At 41.0% G+C, this 18,819-nt stretch overlaps 1 protein-coding gene across 1 annotated transcript in view; it reads left to right on the top strand.

Moving 5' to 3' along the window:
* The first annotated feature begins 12,327 nt into the window (after positions 1-12,327).
* The window catches only part of alcama (activated leukocyte cell adhesion molecule a), a 92,378-nt gene continuing 85,886 nt past the window's right edge, over positions 12,328-18,819 (top strand). The window contains exon 1 of the mRNA XM_083986984.1: positions 12,328-12,433. Coding sequence (XP_083843110.1) covers positions 12,370-12,433 — 64 coding nt within the window. The 5' untranslated portion in view covers positions 12,328-12,369. The remainder of the gene's footprint in view (positions 12,434-18,819) is intronic.

Consider the following 18,819-nt stretch of genomic DNA (forward strand, 5'->3'; position numbering starts at 1 on the left):
CAATCCTGTGCCAGGACTGTGCTTAAAAGGCCTGCTGTGGGGAACACAGCTCTCTCACTCTGCTTGCTCCATGCTTGCCTCCTGAGCTGGTAGCTGGTGATCAGCAGGCTCTTGTTTTCTTTTTTGTTAAGGGTTTGTGGAAGGGAGGTGGGCCAAGGTAAGACTGGGGTACCCTATACATCACCACTCACGTAGGTTGTTTATGTTTAAGACACTAGGTTAGGGGTTGGTGCCACCTTTGTATGGTTTTGCTGCAGCCATTTTGTTAGCTCAGTTAGTCAGGCCTTGTGTTCTTTTCTTTTCTTCATCTAGCCAGCAGTAGTTAGGCCCAGTTTTGTTCTATTTTATTTCATTTCTTTGGCACAATCCACATGGCCCTCCTTCCCTTATCCACCTGTAAAATCCTGTTAATTTATTTGCTTCTCACTTATGTGAATAAACCCTTATTATTTTTGTCCTCAAGTTCTGTCTCTCTCTCATCATTTGTTTGTTGAGTTACTGTCTCCAACTGGAGACGTAACACTCATCAAATACACAATCCAACAACTCCAAAACGCTTTCGTGGACAAGTTGTGACCTGCACATTCACCACGCTATGAGATAACACAATGTTACCAGACAGAGTTGTTTTAGAGGGAAATTCATGCAAAACCGCTGATGCACGTTGCCTTCAGGGACAGTTTTTCATCAAACAGTCTCTGTATTTCCCTCTAAAACAACTCTGTCTGGTAACGTTGTGTTATTATCTCATAGCGTGGTGAATGTGCAGGTCACAACTTGTCCACCAGAGCGTTGTGGAGTTGTTGGATTGTGTATTTGATGAGTTTGATGAGGGAAACCAAGAAATTCCATGAGCCTCCGTAGCGTAGCTCTGAGCAGCTCACGGCTCTGCTCCGCTGTTCTAAAAATAGCTTGCACCGACAATTATAGGCAACGAACCTACTGCTATGACTATAGGGATTATGCTGCTGGCGGTAAATCAAATAGCCTTTCGGAGATAATAAAAGTTACCTTGAACCTTGAACCCTGAAGGATGGTGTTCAAATCCCATATGGAGCGAAAGTGAGAAGAAGACGAAGAGGAAGAGAAAGACGAACAAGTGTGTTCCCTTGGAGAGAAGTGAAGCCGCGTGGCCTCGGGCTCAGCTACACACGTGGGCAACACGCGTGGGCCTCGCACCGTCCCCAGCCTCCGCCGGAGAGAACTGAGGCCGCGTGGCCTCGGGCTCATTGTTGCCCTGGTTGAAATAAATAAAATATGATAATACATAGTCTATGAAAGAGTGTTGATGAATAAGTCAGAGGGCAGGGGCACAGCTCAGCAGCATTATCAACAACAGTCCAGGATGCAACCTTAGACAGTTTACAAGGACAATGTTCTATTTGTAAGTTTAAGTTTCATTGTCATCACAATACATGGACAACATGCAATACAAAATCTTCAAATGTAATGTAATGAATAACTGCCCCCTCCATATATGACAATCTAACAGCAAGTCCTCATTCAAATACCATCTGAGAATGCGTTATTTAACAGCTGAGCAATAATCCAGTCTGGCAAGTATAATATATTATCCCTGTTTCGTCCCTGTCTGTTTTGTTCCTGTTAAATGAATGACTTATATTACTGTAAGACTACTACCAACTTGTTTAAATGCAATCAAATGTAAGGCGTGAAATGTCACAGCACTAATGAGCAGTTACTGCAAACATGACGTATTAAGATCTATTTGACTGATGTGATATTAAAAATATGATCGTTTTTTTCTCTTTTCAATGTAAGGTTCTTCGGACCTCAGGAAGACGAGCTTGTGCCATTGGCATCAGCTAATGGGGATCCTTTTAAATAAATAAATAAAATAATCTAATGTACTTTATTTATACAGTCCTTTCGGTGAACCAAAGTGCTTTACAACAGATAATAAATAAAAAGGAATAAGTAAAGGCAATTAAAAACAGTAAAATAGAATAAAATAAAATAAAATAGAAAGACTAAACATAAGTCAGTCAAATTTGGTCTAATTTTTTAATCTAACCCGAGTCAGCGATTTGGAAACCTGTTGGTATGCAGCATCATACTCTTTGAGCCACTCAGTAATACGTTTTCATAATCATATGTGAAAATGCCTCGGGGCCATTTGGCTCCGTGGCGTTTGTTGCCACAGACGATCTTTCCTCATCAAAATTGATTTGGAAGATTAATCAGGCATTTTTCTAGTGAAATAACTATGGGGGTAAATAAAACAAATAAGATGCACCCTGTGTTTAATGAATACAGTACTTACCCACAGCTTGTTATACCACACCTGTCCACTGGATGTCCTCAGCCAGTTTCCCGTTCTGTTACTGTAACCTCCTGACTGCCTTTGTTGACAACTACTCTGAATTTGCTCATTAGCTCAGTTTCCAATGTTAAATGTTGTTACGTGTTTCTGTTCCCTCTTGGATTAACCTGGTGAATTTGACCTTTTATACCACCTGTTGTTTTTCCATGTTGTGTTCCAGTTCAGGCTCTGTATAGGGCATTTTCTGACCAAATTAAGTCTTTTTCAACACCAGACATGAGCAGGGACAGCACATTTAGAAATAATAAACATATTTTTATCTGAATTTTGCTGCTTCGGTGTCAACTTCATGATATTGTTACGTGCCGGTCCACTGCTCTATCATGGCTTATTGAGGCAGTGGAACAGAACAGTGATTGTATTTATTATTAGTCATGGGTAACTCTGCTTTTCCCATGTTGATGAATCAAAAATATTCAAGGAAATAGACAATAATAAACAGAAAAACCCTGTCCTTTGAGAAGTGCAGTGTTCCTCACTTGATCTGCAGTTAATGCAGAAATATAGTTCCATGTCTCTGTGAGGCTGGACTTTTTCATTTCAGGTCAATTTAGCACAAGCTTCTGATCTGAATCCTAAACTGGGACACTGCTGCAGTTAGATTCAGTATTTGGATCCTGTTTGCTCTTGCTTTCTATCTAAACAGTTGCAGGTTAGATGTAAAAGGAAACATGTCTACTGCCTTGTAAGAAAAAAAAAGTGGCAGCATAAATAGAAACAGCAGCCACAAGGTTGTGTTATTACCAGTGAACAAAAGCTTCCACCAAGGTACGTTTGCTGTACACTTGATGCACCATCTCTTTCTTTGACCATACTCAGTGCCATTTTGTGCACTGAAAAATGGTGTATGTACGTATTAATATGTAATTAAAACGCTTTTTCATTTCAAAGTATAACTTCATTTGGAACTAGTGGGAAAAATGTTAGAAAACCCCCAGTGTGATACTTATTAATATGCTGCCTGTATATTCTGACAATGTCGTGGGATGTGTTAATAATTACTATATACTGAATATTGAAAGCTGTGTGCTGTAATCATGACGAGCTGTCAGAGCCATTGTCTGGACCTCGGTACACTTCCACTGTGTGACCATACATCAAAAGCAGGGATGAGATGATACTGAAAAACATAAAGAAGAAGACAGAGGCGAAAACCCCACTAAGACTACACATATTTATCAGCAGGCACTTCCAAGCTGCTGCTCTGCAGGTGCTTCATTGGAAAAAAAATAGAAGAAATCTAGTCACAATGGCTCTAAGTCCGTCACACTGCAGCCTGTCTGTAAACCCCCTACGAAACTCTGCCTTTTCATTTTGGACAATAAGAAAAACTCCAGCACTCTGCCAGCTGACCAATTGTGCAACTTGATGATTCAACTCTGTCAGTCAATCAGTCAGTGACAGACATTAGAGCGGTTGTGGTATCCTAACCGCTCTAACTGAGGATGAACTGCATTTTGTGTTTCATTGTCCGTTATATGACGAAGTCGGGCAGTTTTTGTTTCAGAAAATGCAAAATGTGAAGCCTGAGTTGTTTTGGGTTGATGATGATGAGGTAAAGTTGGAATGGTTCTTCAGAAAAGAAGTCTTTACTATAGCTACTTTCATAAAAAGTGCCTGGTCAAAAAGAAAAAGTGAATTATTTATGTGAATTCCATGTGGTTTTTGTTTTTGTTTGGTTTTGTCTGTGCTCTGATGATTTTGTTTGGTGTCTAAATATGATGATAATGTGTCTTGTAAGCCCTTATAGGCTGGGCACCTTAATTGGTGCACGACACGTAAATAAATATAAATTCATTCATTCATTCATACATATCAACATTGCATAAATCCTTAATCTTAAAGCAGTGTGAGCTCTGTCCTTGTAACCTCTGCCAACTCTCATCATCGTATGCTTTCAGGAATTTGAGTTCCCGACAAATACAATAGCCTATAAACTTTGTGGTGGTGGTGGTGGGACCATTGATCTTTTATGAGTTCACGTTTTACCAGATGTTTAGCACGACAAACTATAGGCTACTAGGGTTTGCTGCTGAATTTCTTTTCACAGATGTTGTTCACCATATGTCCCCTGGCTTCACCTCAGCGAGCCAATGACCTTGTTAGTTCAGAAAACACTGACACACTGTCGAGCCGAGCCGTATACATCTCTACTAACAGTGTGGACGAGAGAGAAGAGAATTACTGTTTGATTCTTCATGTTCTTTTCCATGATTAGCTCACAAACTCCTCGGGGTGCAAATTAACTCAATATGCTTTAACTCTAGGAAACCTCATTTATATCAATTGTACAGACAGAAACTACAAATTAGTGTGTTACTGCTTTGTTTACATAGATATATATATATAGTTTCCTTTCACAGGCCGTCAGACTTGTCAACAGACTGTGTCCCCTCCCCATATATAACCTCATAAACTCTGATCCTTGACAGCTGGTCACCTGTCAAGACAATAGACTCGCCCTGGTGGAATTAGTGTATGTATGCACTTGAGTGGCTGAGTACATTTTATTTGCTCGGTTTTATTGTTTTATTTTGCTTGAATCTACTAATCTACAGTTTTTATTATGATTTCCCTTGTTTATTTGTGCTGCAGATGCTGGTATCTCAATCTCTTGTGTATATGAAATGCACAGTGACAATGACAAATAAAGAAATCTTATAGAAATTGTTCTTTTCATGTGGGCTACATTCAATAGCTTCAGAAAGCAGCTCTCATGCGCTACATGAACAGTGTGATATGAACAGGAAGTGGCCAAACAAAAATATTCTGAGGTCAAATTTTCAACGGAAAGACTTCTGCTTTCATGCTTACAGGTCTGTTATTATAACAAATATTAGGTGTATTTGAATGTAAAATTCAAATGTCGCACATTTACAGTACAAGCCCTTGGTATTTCTGAGAGGCATTCCCCGACAAACAATATGTTTATTCAATGGAGGAAGCTGGCCTTGACATTCACCATGACGCATGATAAGATAAGCAGTTCTCCAAAGTTTCCCCTGAAAATCTTGATGGTGAGTCATTTACGGTAAAAGACCGTCTGAATTCCTGTGTCGGTGTTTAACACAGAAGCAACGAGACCATGTAGGTATATAATCAAAATCTATTTTCAAGAGCAGTGTGAGTGCAGGACAAACACAGTCACAAGTCATCATTTGGACATTTTAATGGATTGATAAGAATTCTAACTTCCATTCACAATATTAAAAAAAATGTGGTTGGTTAGCTCACCAGGAAATATCCACATCAGTTATACAGTTCATATAATTTCCCATCATTTCTTAGAAGGAGGTTATACCGTCTGAGCTTTAGCTGCAATTTCAACGTCTTATTGAACTAATGCAATCAGGCAAGTGGGTTGAAAATGGATGACGGCACTCAGCACTTAGGTATAAATATCATTCAGCCATCATGTATTCTCTACTTACTACAATAACTCCACAGCACTGTTATAACAGCCACTGTAACTGTTGTCGTTTGGTTGCTAATTTTGTGAAATTCTCGTCAGTCTTTACTGATGGTACACAACATTTCACATTATTCATCACGTTTGTTTCCTCTCATTTTGCACGTCATGCAATGAGTGACACAGATAAAGAGTGAACACGGGTAGCCTGCTAAATAAGTGAATGGGATAAAACAGCATTTATGCAAATCATACCCATTCATTTTGAAAGGCTGATGGAGAGCTAAAACACATAAGACTCAGATAAACCCCCCGCCAATATGTTCAAAGTAGTGATATAACACCTCATGAATGACTACAGGAGTGTGTGTAGTCCTTTATTAAATCAGTATGAGGAGCTCCTGTCAGCACAGAAGGCAAAGAGACTCACACATGCACACTTGAAATGCAAAAAAAAAAAAAAAAAGAGTTAGAGGGGTGTTCTCACTGTGAGTTTCCCTCCATCCGACTGCCAGCACACTGTGCATATACAAACCAGGCACCAGGGGTGGACAAAGTACACAACTTCATCACCACCAGACTCAAACTACAGATTCTCCTGAACAAAGTTGTGCTTGATTTTTCTTTTAGAAATATTTAAAGCAGAAGTGAGTGATATATTTGTGTTAATATAAGTCTTAAATAGTTATATCTTCCGACAGCAATCACTTACATAGAGTGTTTGGACTGAAACACGGGTCTGTCAGTCACTCTGCTCTGCTCTGAGCCGAAGAGAAAACATTTATCGTATCCTACAGTTTTTATCCAATGAGGAGAGAGAACGGCATGCAGGGCTGTGTGTGCAGCCAAGGAACGCCGTGAATGTGGTGACGTAGCGACGAGGACTGTTATGGTGCGTTCAAGGAAACTCGTATTTTTCCGACCGTGAAGTGGTACCAGTTCGATCTGGTACGAGTTCACCGGTCGGAAGTTACGAGTGGCCGTTATAGTGACTTTCACCGGTAAAACAGGTCGGAAAAACACGAGTGGGTTGCCTGGAACGCTACAAAGTCGTAAGTTGTGACTTGAAGCTGTAATTTACGATTTCAAAAGCCTGCCTGGAACGCAGCATTAGCCAAAACGACCGGATCGCTTACTTCTGCTTTAAGTTTTTTTTGGTATTATTTCACATTTAATTGTATTTGAACCTATGGGATATAAAGGATTATTTTTATTTTCATATTTCTTTCTCTCTCTCTGTCTGGTGAAGGATCTGCTGCATCGTCTCAATCTGATCTAGACGTCGTTACAACACTGGCAGGTTCAAACTGAGCAGTCTAAAAATATGCAGCAAGAACAACATAACTAACGTAGCGTGTAGGAGTCGACTGTGTCTATTTTCTTAGGTGACAAATAGAGCATATGGTTTTGCATACTTTCAAAATAAAATAAAATAAAATGAATTCAACCAAAATAGCAGGAGCACTTCATAGAAATGTAGTGGAGCCAGATTTGTCTTTTAAGTGTCCTTCTTTACTATTCACACCTGCCAGACACATGAATATGTAAGGCTCCAACATAAGGCACAAAGAACATTTCCCATGTTTTTTTTTTTTTAAATGTAATACTCATAATAGTCCTGAACTGAAGCAGAAGCATTCATGCTCCTATTCTATCTATCTATAACTAGAACATGCACTTACTTTGATTTGAAAGGTGTGAAAACTGCAGTGTATTAGGTGGCATTCAGTTGGTAGTGGAGAAGTGAGACGGACAACATCCTATAGTGATCAAATAGGTTGCAATGGTGATGACAGGAAGGCACTTCTGAACCTGGAGCTGTTGAAAAAGCAAAAAAAAAGAAGAAGAAAAGAAACTGGAATGAAGTGATGGATCAACTTTGGCACAGTCACAACCTTCACAGTGAAGTATTCCCCCAATTTGACATCAAAAGGGTTCTTCAATAAGAAACATCTGGCACTGGCCAAACAGAGGTTCACCCAGCAGCACAATGTGACTCCTGTAACAGATGTGTACTGCTGTTACCGCTTTAGAAGAGCCATACACAATACCAGAGATTTGACATCTATAGTTTAGTTCAGTTTAGTTTAGTTTGGTTTATTATTACAGGACAGTGTAAGCTACAATACCATTAGTCAGTTGTAGAACAATGAAGAGAGATGGTTGTACCAGATTTAGCCTCTAGGGCAGAGGTGTCAAACTCATTTTAGTTCAGGGGTCAAATTAACTGCAATTTGATCCCAAGTGGGCCAGACTGGTAAAATAATAGCATAACATCCTAAAAATAATAAGAACTCTAAACTTTTCTCTTTGGTTTAGTGCAAAGAAGTGCATTAGGCCTATTAAGATGTTTACATTAAAGAACTATCCTATTACAAAACATATTATGACCAACCTGAAATGTCTTAAGAAAAATACATGCAATTTCAACAACATAACGCCTCTTCTGTCTTCTATGTAATTTTCTTTTACATCTGGTAAATTCATACTGCGGGCCGGATTGGACCCTCTGGCGGGCCGGTTTTGGCCCCTGGACCGCATGTTTGACACCACTGCTCTAGGGCTAATTTCCATCTGTAGTCCCAACATAAAACTCACAATACAAAACACAATAAAATACAGATCACAGTAAAATACAGGAGGAGCCCAAGACATAGAACGACACAGGTTGCTGTTTTTCCCATTTGAGATAGTTAAAGTGCAAAATGCCCATAGCAGCAGGGAGAGTAAAATAATAATAGTAATAGAAATGTTAGCAATTATAAAAATGTAATAAGTAAAAAAGAGCATGACATAGTTTTTTTTATAGCTGAGTAGGTAACAGTAGAAGACCAAATACCAGCAATGGTAATTCAAGATAGATAGATTTTCAGTGTAATGAAGCTCATATACATTAGTTCCTTTTATATCGAAACAAGTTATTGTTATCGGATGTGTTTAATAAATTGACCCTAAACCCTCGCCCCATGGTGAAACAGTAGGTTTTCAAATGACTACAATAAGTCACATGCACCAAAAACAGGAACATCAACTTGAGGACGATGAGCTTGACCTTAATGTCAAATGGCTTCAGTCATGTGTGTGTGTGTGTGTGCTCTGTTACTACATGTGATGACATCCTTCCCCTGCAGTCATGTGTGTGTGTAGTCAAACAAGTCTGACAGTGTAAATTTGTCTTGCTTTTATAGTAGTAGTCTACCTGAGTTTACCTGCACTTAGGACAACAAAAATAAGTAGTTCAGTCTTCAATGGAAGTAGAAATGTTAGACAGGAGAAACTGGAGTATAAAAATAATAGGCTACCTCGTGCCTTGTATATTTTAGGTGACCTCTGTACACTCTATAAGGGAACTCTCAAAATCTAAGGTGATAAAAGCTGCCTTTACCATTACAGTAAGCAACAGGTTGCTTGTAATCATGGACAGTAAGTAGCCTATAAAGATGGATGTAGTCACCACACTGCAAAAACTCAAAATCCTTCCAATAAATATTTGTCGTATTTCTTGTCAAAATGTCTCATTTCTAGTCAAAACTAATCTCTTTCCACTTAAAATGAGAATCATCACCTAAAAATTAACTTGTTTCCAGATAATTTTCACTTTTCAATTGAAATAAGTAGAAAAATCTGCCAGTGAAAGCAAGATTTCTGTGCTTGTAATAAGAAACTTGCTTCACTATCAGATTTTTCTACTCATTTCAAGTGAAAATATGCTTGAAAGAAGTAAAACGTGTCTAAAAACAAGCTACTTTTTACATGTGATGAGTCGTATTCTAAGTAGAATTGGATTTGTTTTGACTAGAAATAAGACAAATATTCTTGGTAAGATTTTGAGTTTTTGCAGTGCATGATGTCATCTATAGGCGTGCGCTGCTCTGCTGTCGCACATCTCTCAACTCTTTGCTAATCCTAAAATATTCACAGTTCTCATGAAGTAGCTAGTAAATTATCTATACAGACCAAAACTGTCTTGTGAACACGTCTCGGCATGGCTGCCTATGGGGACAAGTGGAGCTCAGCTCAGTGTGTGAGTCACAGCCTCGAGCGGTCATTTGAGGAAGTCAGTGTTTGGTTTTTTATTTCCCTGAAGGGTTGGTTGGTTTGTTGGCTGGTTTTGGTTTTAGATGACACGTCACTCTCTTATTCCTCATCATGACCCTTGTCACTCTTGTGTAGCTACAGTAGCCTAAACCTGTAAAATATGATGACTCATAATTGTCATGGGGCTCAGTTAGTCTTCACAGTGTTGTCATCTAAAGACACTGATTGTTCGGGGAAATTGTTGAAATCTCCTCTTCAAGGTTGACTTGACTCAGACTACTACTAACAGTCCTACAGGCTCCATTAAGTCTCACCTGAGGCTGCCACTCCTGTGCGTCATTATTATGACTGGCTGTGGGCTCAGTTGGCAGGAGTTACACAGCTATACACATCGCTGTGTGTGAATGCCCCAAAGCCCCACGTTTCACTTCACTGACATCAAATCACACATATAGGCTACACTGCAAAAACTCAAAATCAATTTGTCTTATTTCTTGTCAAAATGTCTTGTTTCTAGTCAAAACTAATCTCTTTTCACTTAAAATAAGACTCATCACCTAAAAATTAACTTGTTTTTAGATAATTTTCACTTGTTTCAAACTAATTTTCACTTGAAATACCGGTAAGTAGAAAAATCTGCCAGTGAAAGCAAGTTTTTTGTGCTTATAAGGAGGAAAAACTTGCTCCAATGTCAGATTTTTCTACTTATTTCAAATGAAAATATGCTTGAAAGAAGTAAAACGTGTCTAAAAACAAGCTACTTTTAATGTGACGAGTCTTATTTTAAAGAAGAAGTAGCTAAGCGATCCGGTGGTTTTGGCTAACTTCCTGTCAGCCGATGGAGAGACCAGTGTTTCAGACCAAACACTTAAGTGGTTGCTGTCGGAAGATACAAATTTATGGGAATTTATGGGAATTAACTGGAAATTGGGGGTAATTTAAAGCAGAAGTAAGCGGAATGTTTGTGTTAATATGAGTCTTAAATAGTTGTATCTTCCGACAGCAACCACTTAAGTGTTTGGTCTGAAACACGGGTCTGTCAGTCCCTCTGCTCTGCTCTGAGCCGAGGAGAAAACTTTCCTTGTATCCTACAACCTTTATCCAATGAGGAGAGAGAACGGCATAAAGGGGCAGTCCTCTCTGTGTGTGCAGCCAAGGGATGCGCGTGAATGTGGTGACGTAGGGACGAGGGCGGGGACTGCTAACTCCATCGGCTGACAGGAAAGTTAGCCAAAACCACTGGATCGCTTACTTCTACTTTAAAGCAGATATCAGTGGAATGTTTTTGTTAATATAAGTCCTAAATAGTCCTATTTTCCGTCAGCAACCACTTACATGAAGTGTTTCAGCCTAAACACGAGTCTCTCCGTCACTCTGCTCTGCTGTAACCCGAGGAGAAAATTTTCCTTGTGGGATACAAGTGTTATCCAATGAGGAGAGAGAACGGCATGAAGGGCTGTGTGTGCAGCCAAGGGATGCGCGTGAATGTGGTGACGTAGCACGAGGACCAATTGATGCCTGACAAGGGCGGGGGCTGCTAACTCATGGTGCGTTCAAAGAAACTCGTACTTTGTGTTTTTCCTTCCTGTGAAGTCATACCAGTTCGATCTGGTACGAGTTCACGGGTCGGAAGTTACGAGTGGCCGTTATAGGGAACTTTCACAGACAACAGGATGGTAAAAACACGAGCTACGGGTTACCTGGAACGCTACCAAGTCGTAGTTGTGACTTGAAGCTGTAACTTACGGTTTCAAAAGCCTGCCTTGAACGCAGCATTAGCCGAAACGGCCGTGAAGCTGATATCTGCTTTAAGACTTTTTGTATTTTTGTACTTTCTTTTTATTTATTTTTTTTGTACTATTTAATATTTATATTGTTTGACTTGTGATATGGACCTGTGTCTGAAATAAAGCTTATATATTAACACAAACATTCCGCTTACATCTGCTTTAAGTCTTAGCTACCTGAGGCTGCCACTCCTGTGTTATGACTGACTGACTGTGGGCTCAGTTGGCAGGAGTTACACAGCTACACATGCCCCAAAGCCCCACGTTTCACTTCACTCACTGACATCATTCATATCTCACCGAGAGAGACCGAGGTAGGTATATAGACTTACAGCCATATAATAGTTTCGCTTTCGGTTGGCTCAGGCTCCCAGTTTGCTGACCTTCACACCGCGGCGCAGTCAGTGGACGGGAGTGGCCATATTTCCGACCGCACGCAAAAGCCCCGGAGTGCCTTGCCCCTCCTCCTCCTCCTCCTCCTCCTCAGTGGGCTGTGTCACCTGTGCTCTCTCTCTCCCTCTCTCTCTCAGTCTCTCATTCCCTCTCTTCCCCTCTCTCCGTCACTCATTCGGAGCTGTAGCTACTTGGGTATGTTTCGGACTTTCCACCGCTCCTCCTCCAAACACCACTGACTGACTGACACTATCTATCGGAGCTGCGTTGTTGCGTTTGTTCACTTGAGCTCCACCGTTTTTTGTCGAAAGCTCCTCGCTCGCAGCAGGTTTAACCATCAAACCTTCCCTCTCTACTCCTCCTGAAGAAAAGAAATAAACGCGACTTTATCAAACGCCATGGACTCGGCTGCTGCTGCTGCTTCCCTGTTGCTGCTGCTGCTGGCTGGGACGATTTGTCAAGGTAAGAGAAAAGAAAAAGAAAAAGAAAAAGAAAAAGCGGTGTTGTATTAGAAACAGTAGAAAGCTATATTTAGACTGAGGCTGTGCTGTTTTTTTTTTTTTTTTTCATACATGTGTCGTGTGTTTTTGTTTAAATACAAGTTGTCGCTGCTGTGCTGCCGCCGGTTAGCCGTAATACAAATAACCCACGGGGCTCAAACACCGCACACCTGAAGTTCCCGCTTTGTGTTTCTATGACTGCGTAATACAGGTAGTCTCTACAGGACTAGTAGCCTGCACATTGACCGTGTTGTACCTGAAACTTTGGAGAATACCTACTGTATAGACTGCTGGTTTCGAGGGCATTCCCCTAAATACCAACGCAGCCATGTGTCATATGATTTATCAAACATTCCCTATAATAACTTTATCTTTATCATGGTGGTAGAGGAGCCTCATCTACTGTATGAATCCATTAGGAGCCCTAGCTCAGCTGTCTAGATTAAATATGGATGAATCCATTGTGGTGTAAGAAAGAAAGAAAGAAAGAAAGATTGGGAGTGTGAGTGCAGCAGGCAGGTGGGTTCACCTTCATCCAGCCCTGCAGGCACTCACTTTTTAGTAAAAAAAAAAGAAAAGAAAGAAAAAAGAAAGAAAGAAAAGCCAACTCCCTCCCAAAACAAAGCCGGCTCCTCTCCTCTCCTCTCCTGGCAGCCTGGGGGTGTGTGTGTTAAAATGTGGTCACTGCTATCAGATCATCTTGTTGTAATATGGGCTTTGATTTAAATGTAGTAGCTACCTACCCACGCCTCTGTTTGTGTTTGTGTTTGTCACGTCTGCCTGTCTCTCTCTCTCTCTCTCTCTCTCTCTCTCTCTCTCTCTCTCTCTCTCCGTGTGTGTGTTTTGTGTCTTTGTCGTACGTTTAAAAACTTATCATTCCAGTCACAAGATAATTCCCCCCCCTCACAGCGGTCTAAATGCCTCAGACTTGTATTTGGAAATGAGATTGTCACTCTTTTCTCCTCTCGTGGAATAATGAAACATTTTTTATGAGAGCAGAGGCAGAGCAGTGCTTTGTTTTATAGGGGGGAGCTGAATATTCATCACGCTAAAGGGCTCAACCTGGAATTTTTTTTATAAAGGAGACCCCCCAGGAGCCCTATTTTTATATTTTTGGGAGTCGGTGTATTAGTATTAGCCCCCCCCCGCTGTGTGATTTCTAAAGGCTGATGGTGAACAGCTCGTCTTGTGGTAGGCTATAGAGTTGAGACACTTTACTTAACTATCAGCGGCCTCGGCTCCACTCACCTTGTCTGGTGTCACTCAGGACTGGATATAAGTCAGAATAAATGTGTTTTCTCTCTCCGCCTCTTATCTCTGGAGTTGCATCTGCGTCAGCGGCCACCTCTCGCTGGTTCACAGGGAGCTGCTCTTTGTCAGAGCGACTGGGGCGACAGGCTGCTTGTCTTGACTGGTGGCTGGTGGAGAGTATTGTTTTGGAGATGGGTGGGGTAGAAGAGGGGTGGGGGGGCTGATAGGACACAGCCAGGGGGTTTTATCTCCATCACTAGATGCTGTCTGGTCTGTCTCTGGATCACTGACTTCACAGGAGAAAAAGAGAGTTCATGTTTTATTTTATTTTATATATTTTTTGGTCACATTTTCTTCAAAATTTGAAATCCATATTTATCCCCCCCCCCCCACATAATGACAGATAGCATCAGAGCAGATAGCAGCTGAAGTCAGTTTCCAGCTTGATCTGTAGCTTTCTTCACATCAAAGGGGGAATGTTTTTCAAAGGGACTTTTTCAGACTTCGATGTTTGAAGCCATGGAAAGCTTTTCAGGGTGACTTTAGAGTGGAAAGCTGCCAGCACAAATATAAGGCAATACAGCAAAAGTGAGGTCTGTTGGGGGGGGAGAGAGAAAAATGTATATAGGTGAACAGTAGCCATTCACCATTAGTGACAGAGAATAGCATTGTAAAGCCTCAGATATGCTCCTTTCCTTGGTTTCTTTTCTTCAATGACACTTCTCTTTAGTCCTGTCGGAGTTTCCTTGGAGGAGCGTCATGTAGGCAACTGTTGCCGCCCTTGTTGTGGTGACGGAAACAACATATTTGAGGGTAAATTTAAGTCACACGGACCTTAGTAAAACCGTTATGTCCTCACAGATATGGCCGTTATAATGAGTATATCTGATGAGAGAGGTATTTTCAGTCCAGATGAGGCATTTTTAGCTCTGCAGTAATTTCTTAGTCCACTTTAAATGCTTGTGTGTGTGGATATAGAGTGTTAATAACAGTGCTGGCTGTAGACAAGAGGACTGTTTCAAGGCTAAACTTTGAAATCCTTTAAAACAATTTAGTGTGCATATTTAAGCTCTGGCCACTGGACTGTTAAACATGTAGTGACAAGTTCATGTGGTTTTGAGAGAGAGAGGCTCAAATCTGAAGGCGGCCTTCAGCACTAACTCGAAAAGTATTCCTTTGAGTGGTGTCCCTCTTTGGCACAGTGGGGATGCCACTGTTGAGGGAGCATGCTGGGGAAAAAAAAACTTTTTTCTTAGGGGATCTCAAGTCCTGGTCTCCGACATGATTCACTCATGACACTGCAGCTTTAAAAACGACCATGTAAAAGGCCGAAAAAGGTTAACCTAATGGGTCAACCGGAAAAGGGGCCATATTAACCCGCTGAAACGATGCATCATCGCCATGTTTCCGTCAGTTTTTGATTTTCTCAGTTGCATGTGAACTGAGACGAGGACAGAAGTCCGATTAGACGCCAAATTCGAATTTTGAGCATAGCTGGATTAAGCTGTGCATGTAAACATTATCATACTGACTGAGAATGGAGTTTGTTTTCTTCCGGTAGACTTAAATACGTAAACACGTGTCCCCCCCGTCCAATCAGAATCCTTCCTGACCGCCAGACATTAAGCGGAATTAAATAAAGTTTTCCTTGTAAACCTCAATTCGGAATTAGTACTATTTCCATGTAAACCTGAAGGAGAATATTTTAATTACAAACTATTTAATTCCAAATTATTAACTGTGGCCATTGTGGTTTTCTGTTTGTCATCAGGGTAAAAGGTGCTACTATCATTTTACTGTCGAGTGCAGCAGTAAAGATGTAGTTTGTCTTTTTTTAACTAAAATACAGGTGTGCTTATGCTTCCCTGAAAGATTTATGACAGAAACTTTCAACAGCAACGCCCAGGTGTAAATGAAAGCTAGAAGTCCGAAACCAACTGGAGAGGCTTTGGGCTTTCTCTGACTCGACTGCTTTTGGATTTTCACTCTATTTCATGTAACTGGTTACTTACTGCAGACCAGATTAAACCTGAAAGTTGCAATTTGAGTTTTGATTTCCTAAAGAGAAAGGAACTGTTTTTATTCATACCTGACAGTTATCAATCTAAATCTACTCAACTGCTGCATTGCAAGATCAATCAATCAGTTGTATTTCCCATTTGTCATTCATATCACAACAGCTTTCCCATTAATAGTAATAAAGCCGTTCTTACTTATTCGTATTACAGTAACTCGCCCTTTAGTGTCGAGCTTTCATCCTATTTAAGCACAGATTATAATTAATTCCAGTCAGGCTCTAAGTATGTTCCCCACAGGTACATGTTCTTTGAAATAGAGCCGAGTCCCGAGTGATTTAGGTTGTGGATAATATTTACATAGATGAAACTCCCCTCAAGCAAACTGTCCTGTCTTCAGTAAGCCAAAAGAAGAAGGAGAAGAAGGAGGAGAAGGAGGAGAAGGAGGAGAAGAAGGGGGTCAATACTGCTGATAATTAGCACAGTGAGACCGGAGAACGGGTGTGGTATGTTGTTGTTGCACTTTAAGTTGCTCGGGGGACAGAGTGGTTTGAAAATGCCCCATCTGCCCCGACATGTAAAAAGCTCTGGTCTTTTTCTGGAGGGAAAATACCTCGGTGGGGGGACGGGACTCTGGAGGGGAGGGGAGGGGAGGGGGTGGGTGGATATGTGAAGATTGTGGCAGGGTGAGGGAGGGGCTGGCTGAGTGGGTGAGTGGGTGGGGTGTTGGGGGGTTCAGGCACGTCACAAAACAGCCCATAACTTGCTATTGTCATGTGAAGAGAGAGAGGGGGTCAGGGAGGTCTGCAAGGTTCCTCTATAGATTAAGAAATTCCACCTCCCACGAGCTGCTCACGGAATAATCTGTGAATGTGGTTTGGATAAATGTGTGTGTGTGTGTAACTAAGGGGTATAGGGTTGCAAAGGGGCAGACACTTTCCAAATTGGAAACTTTCCGTGGGAATTTATGGGGATTAATGGGAATTAACTGGAAATTGGGTATCATGTAAATATTTTGTTTTGTCATAAGCAGACATCCATGCAAAATAATACAATTTAAAAACATGACATTTCAACAGATTTTGTTTTAGAGGGAAATTCATGCAAAACCGCTGATGCACGTTGCCTTCAGGGACAGTTTTTCATCAAGCAGTCTCTGTATTTACCTCTAAAACAACTCTGTGTGGTGAATGTGCAGGTCACAACTTGTCCACCAGAGCGTTGTGGAGTTGTTGGATTGTGTATTTGATGAGTTTGATGAGGAAAACCAAGAAATCCCATAATGAGCCTCCGTAGCGTAGCTCTGAGCAGCTCACGGCTCTGCTCCGCCGTTCTAAAAATAGCTTGCACCGACAATTATAGGTAACGACCCTACTGCTATGACTATAGGGATTATGGCAATGGGCCAATTTGACAAAACGTTGAACTATCTCTTCAAGGGCCAACCTTCAATTTTGTAAATTTCGGATGTATTCCAGTTTATTCCCATGTATTCCCGTAAATTCCCATGGAAAGTTTCCAACTTTGAAACCCTAGTAATGTGGAAGCTGGAGGGGGGGTTGGGGGGTTGGGGGGTTGGGTATGATATTATCACCACTCAGGAGGAGCAGTAAATGGTGGTGGTAAAATATTAAACAGAAATAAGTGCAGGCGGAAAGAGGATCAAGTATCAGCAGATGAGCATCAGGCGTCGGTTAATTACATAAAGGCATATTGTGTGTGTGTGTGTGTGTGTGTGTGTGTGTGTGTCAGCCTCGTCGGCGCTGTTATGTTTTATGAAACACGAGGCAACCTGTTAACAGTCATTTATGAATTAACAACAACGTAGTAAATGTTGGTGGTGAGTCGTCGTTGTCTTTGTGTCTTTATCAGAAGCGATGTGTGAAATCACCTCGGAGAGCAAAGGGAAACTCAAACAGACCATCTGAAATATGTATGATTCATTAGAGGGGGAAGGGGGGGGTTTCCCTCCTCCTTCCAGCTCACTTTTGTCAAGGTGAGAGCCATATCTAATGCTGGAGCCTCACTTCAGAGAGGAATTTTCTGAACTCTCCCCACAAAAAAAAGCACCTTCCTCCCCCAAGCAGCAGTACTTTAAATTAGAGCACAGCAGAAGTGAAAGTAAATTACATCATGGGCAAACACACACATTGTTCTCACGTGATTGTACGACTTCCGTTGACTGTACGACGTTATCCTGTTGCTCTTTTCCCTTCGCGGTGAATTGCATCATGGCAAATATCATGTGACCGGTCCAGGGAAACATGACTCAGTCCAAAGACAAAGGTAAAACAGGCAGGCAGCATGCATAGGTCGGTGAGAGGAGGAAGAAGCAGAAGAGGAATTTATTTTTTGATTTAACCTTTATTTAACCAGGCGAGCAAATTAAGAACAAAATTCTTAAGAAGGAAGAAGAAAAGAAGGAACTAGAGAACCGCAGGCCCGGGGTTTCAGTCGGGGGGGAAACTGGTGTAGCAGTAGCAGAGCAGCATCCCATAAACCTTTTTACACTAAAGCAGCATGACAGTGTGAACAAGAGCGATACTTTTTAAAAAAAAGCACCAGTGTGTGTCTAAACTGGACCTGCCACTCACACTTTCTCAGTTTCACTCAACTCAAGACAACCTTTTTATTTGTTCATTTGTAAGTTCAGATGTGAGAGATCGTGATATTTATTTTATTCTCTGAGCAGCATTGTATTCTCAAACCCACGGATCTTAAACTCAAACCCAGAAATAAAACTTGTGTGACCTCTCTCTCTTAAAAGAGTTCTAGCAGGTAGTCCAATTCCCGGCATACACCATAACCATAAAGCAAGTTTAGATCTAATTTAATGTGTCAAGGGCTCTGGTCAGTAAATATAAAACTCTCAAAGCAATACAAGAAGAAAAAGAAAAAGAAAAACACCCACACCAGTTTTTTTTTTTTTGTTTTTTTACACGAGTCATGTGTTGAGAGTGAAATCAAGCAAGAGGAGAAAGATGTCGCCAGGTGCTTCATTACATTTCACACAATCCCTCCTTTTATCCCCGTCTGTTTTTAAATGTTTGGTTGGTTGTTTCACATGATATTGAACTACAGC

The sequence above is a fragment of the Trachurus trachurus genome (genome assembly GCF_905171665.1).
Source record: "Trachurus trachurus genome assembly, chromosome: 14".
Lineage (NCBI taxonomy): Eukaryota > Metazoa > Chordata > Actinopteri > Carangiformes > Carangidae > Trachurus > Trachurus trachurus.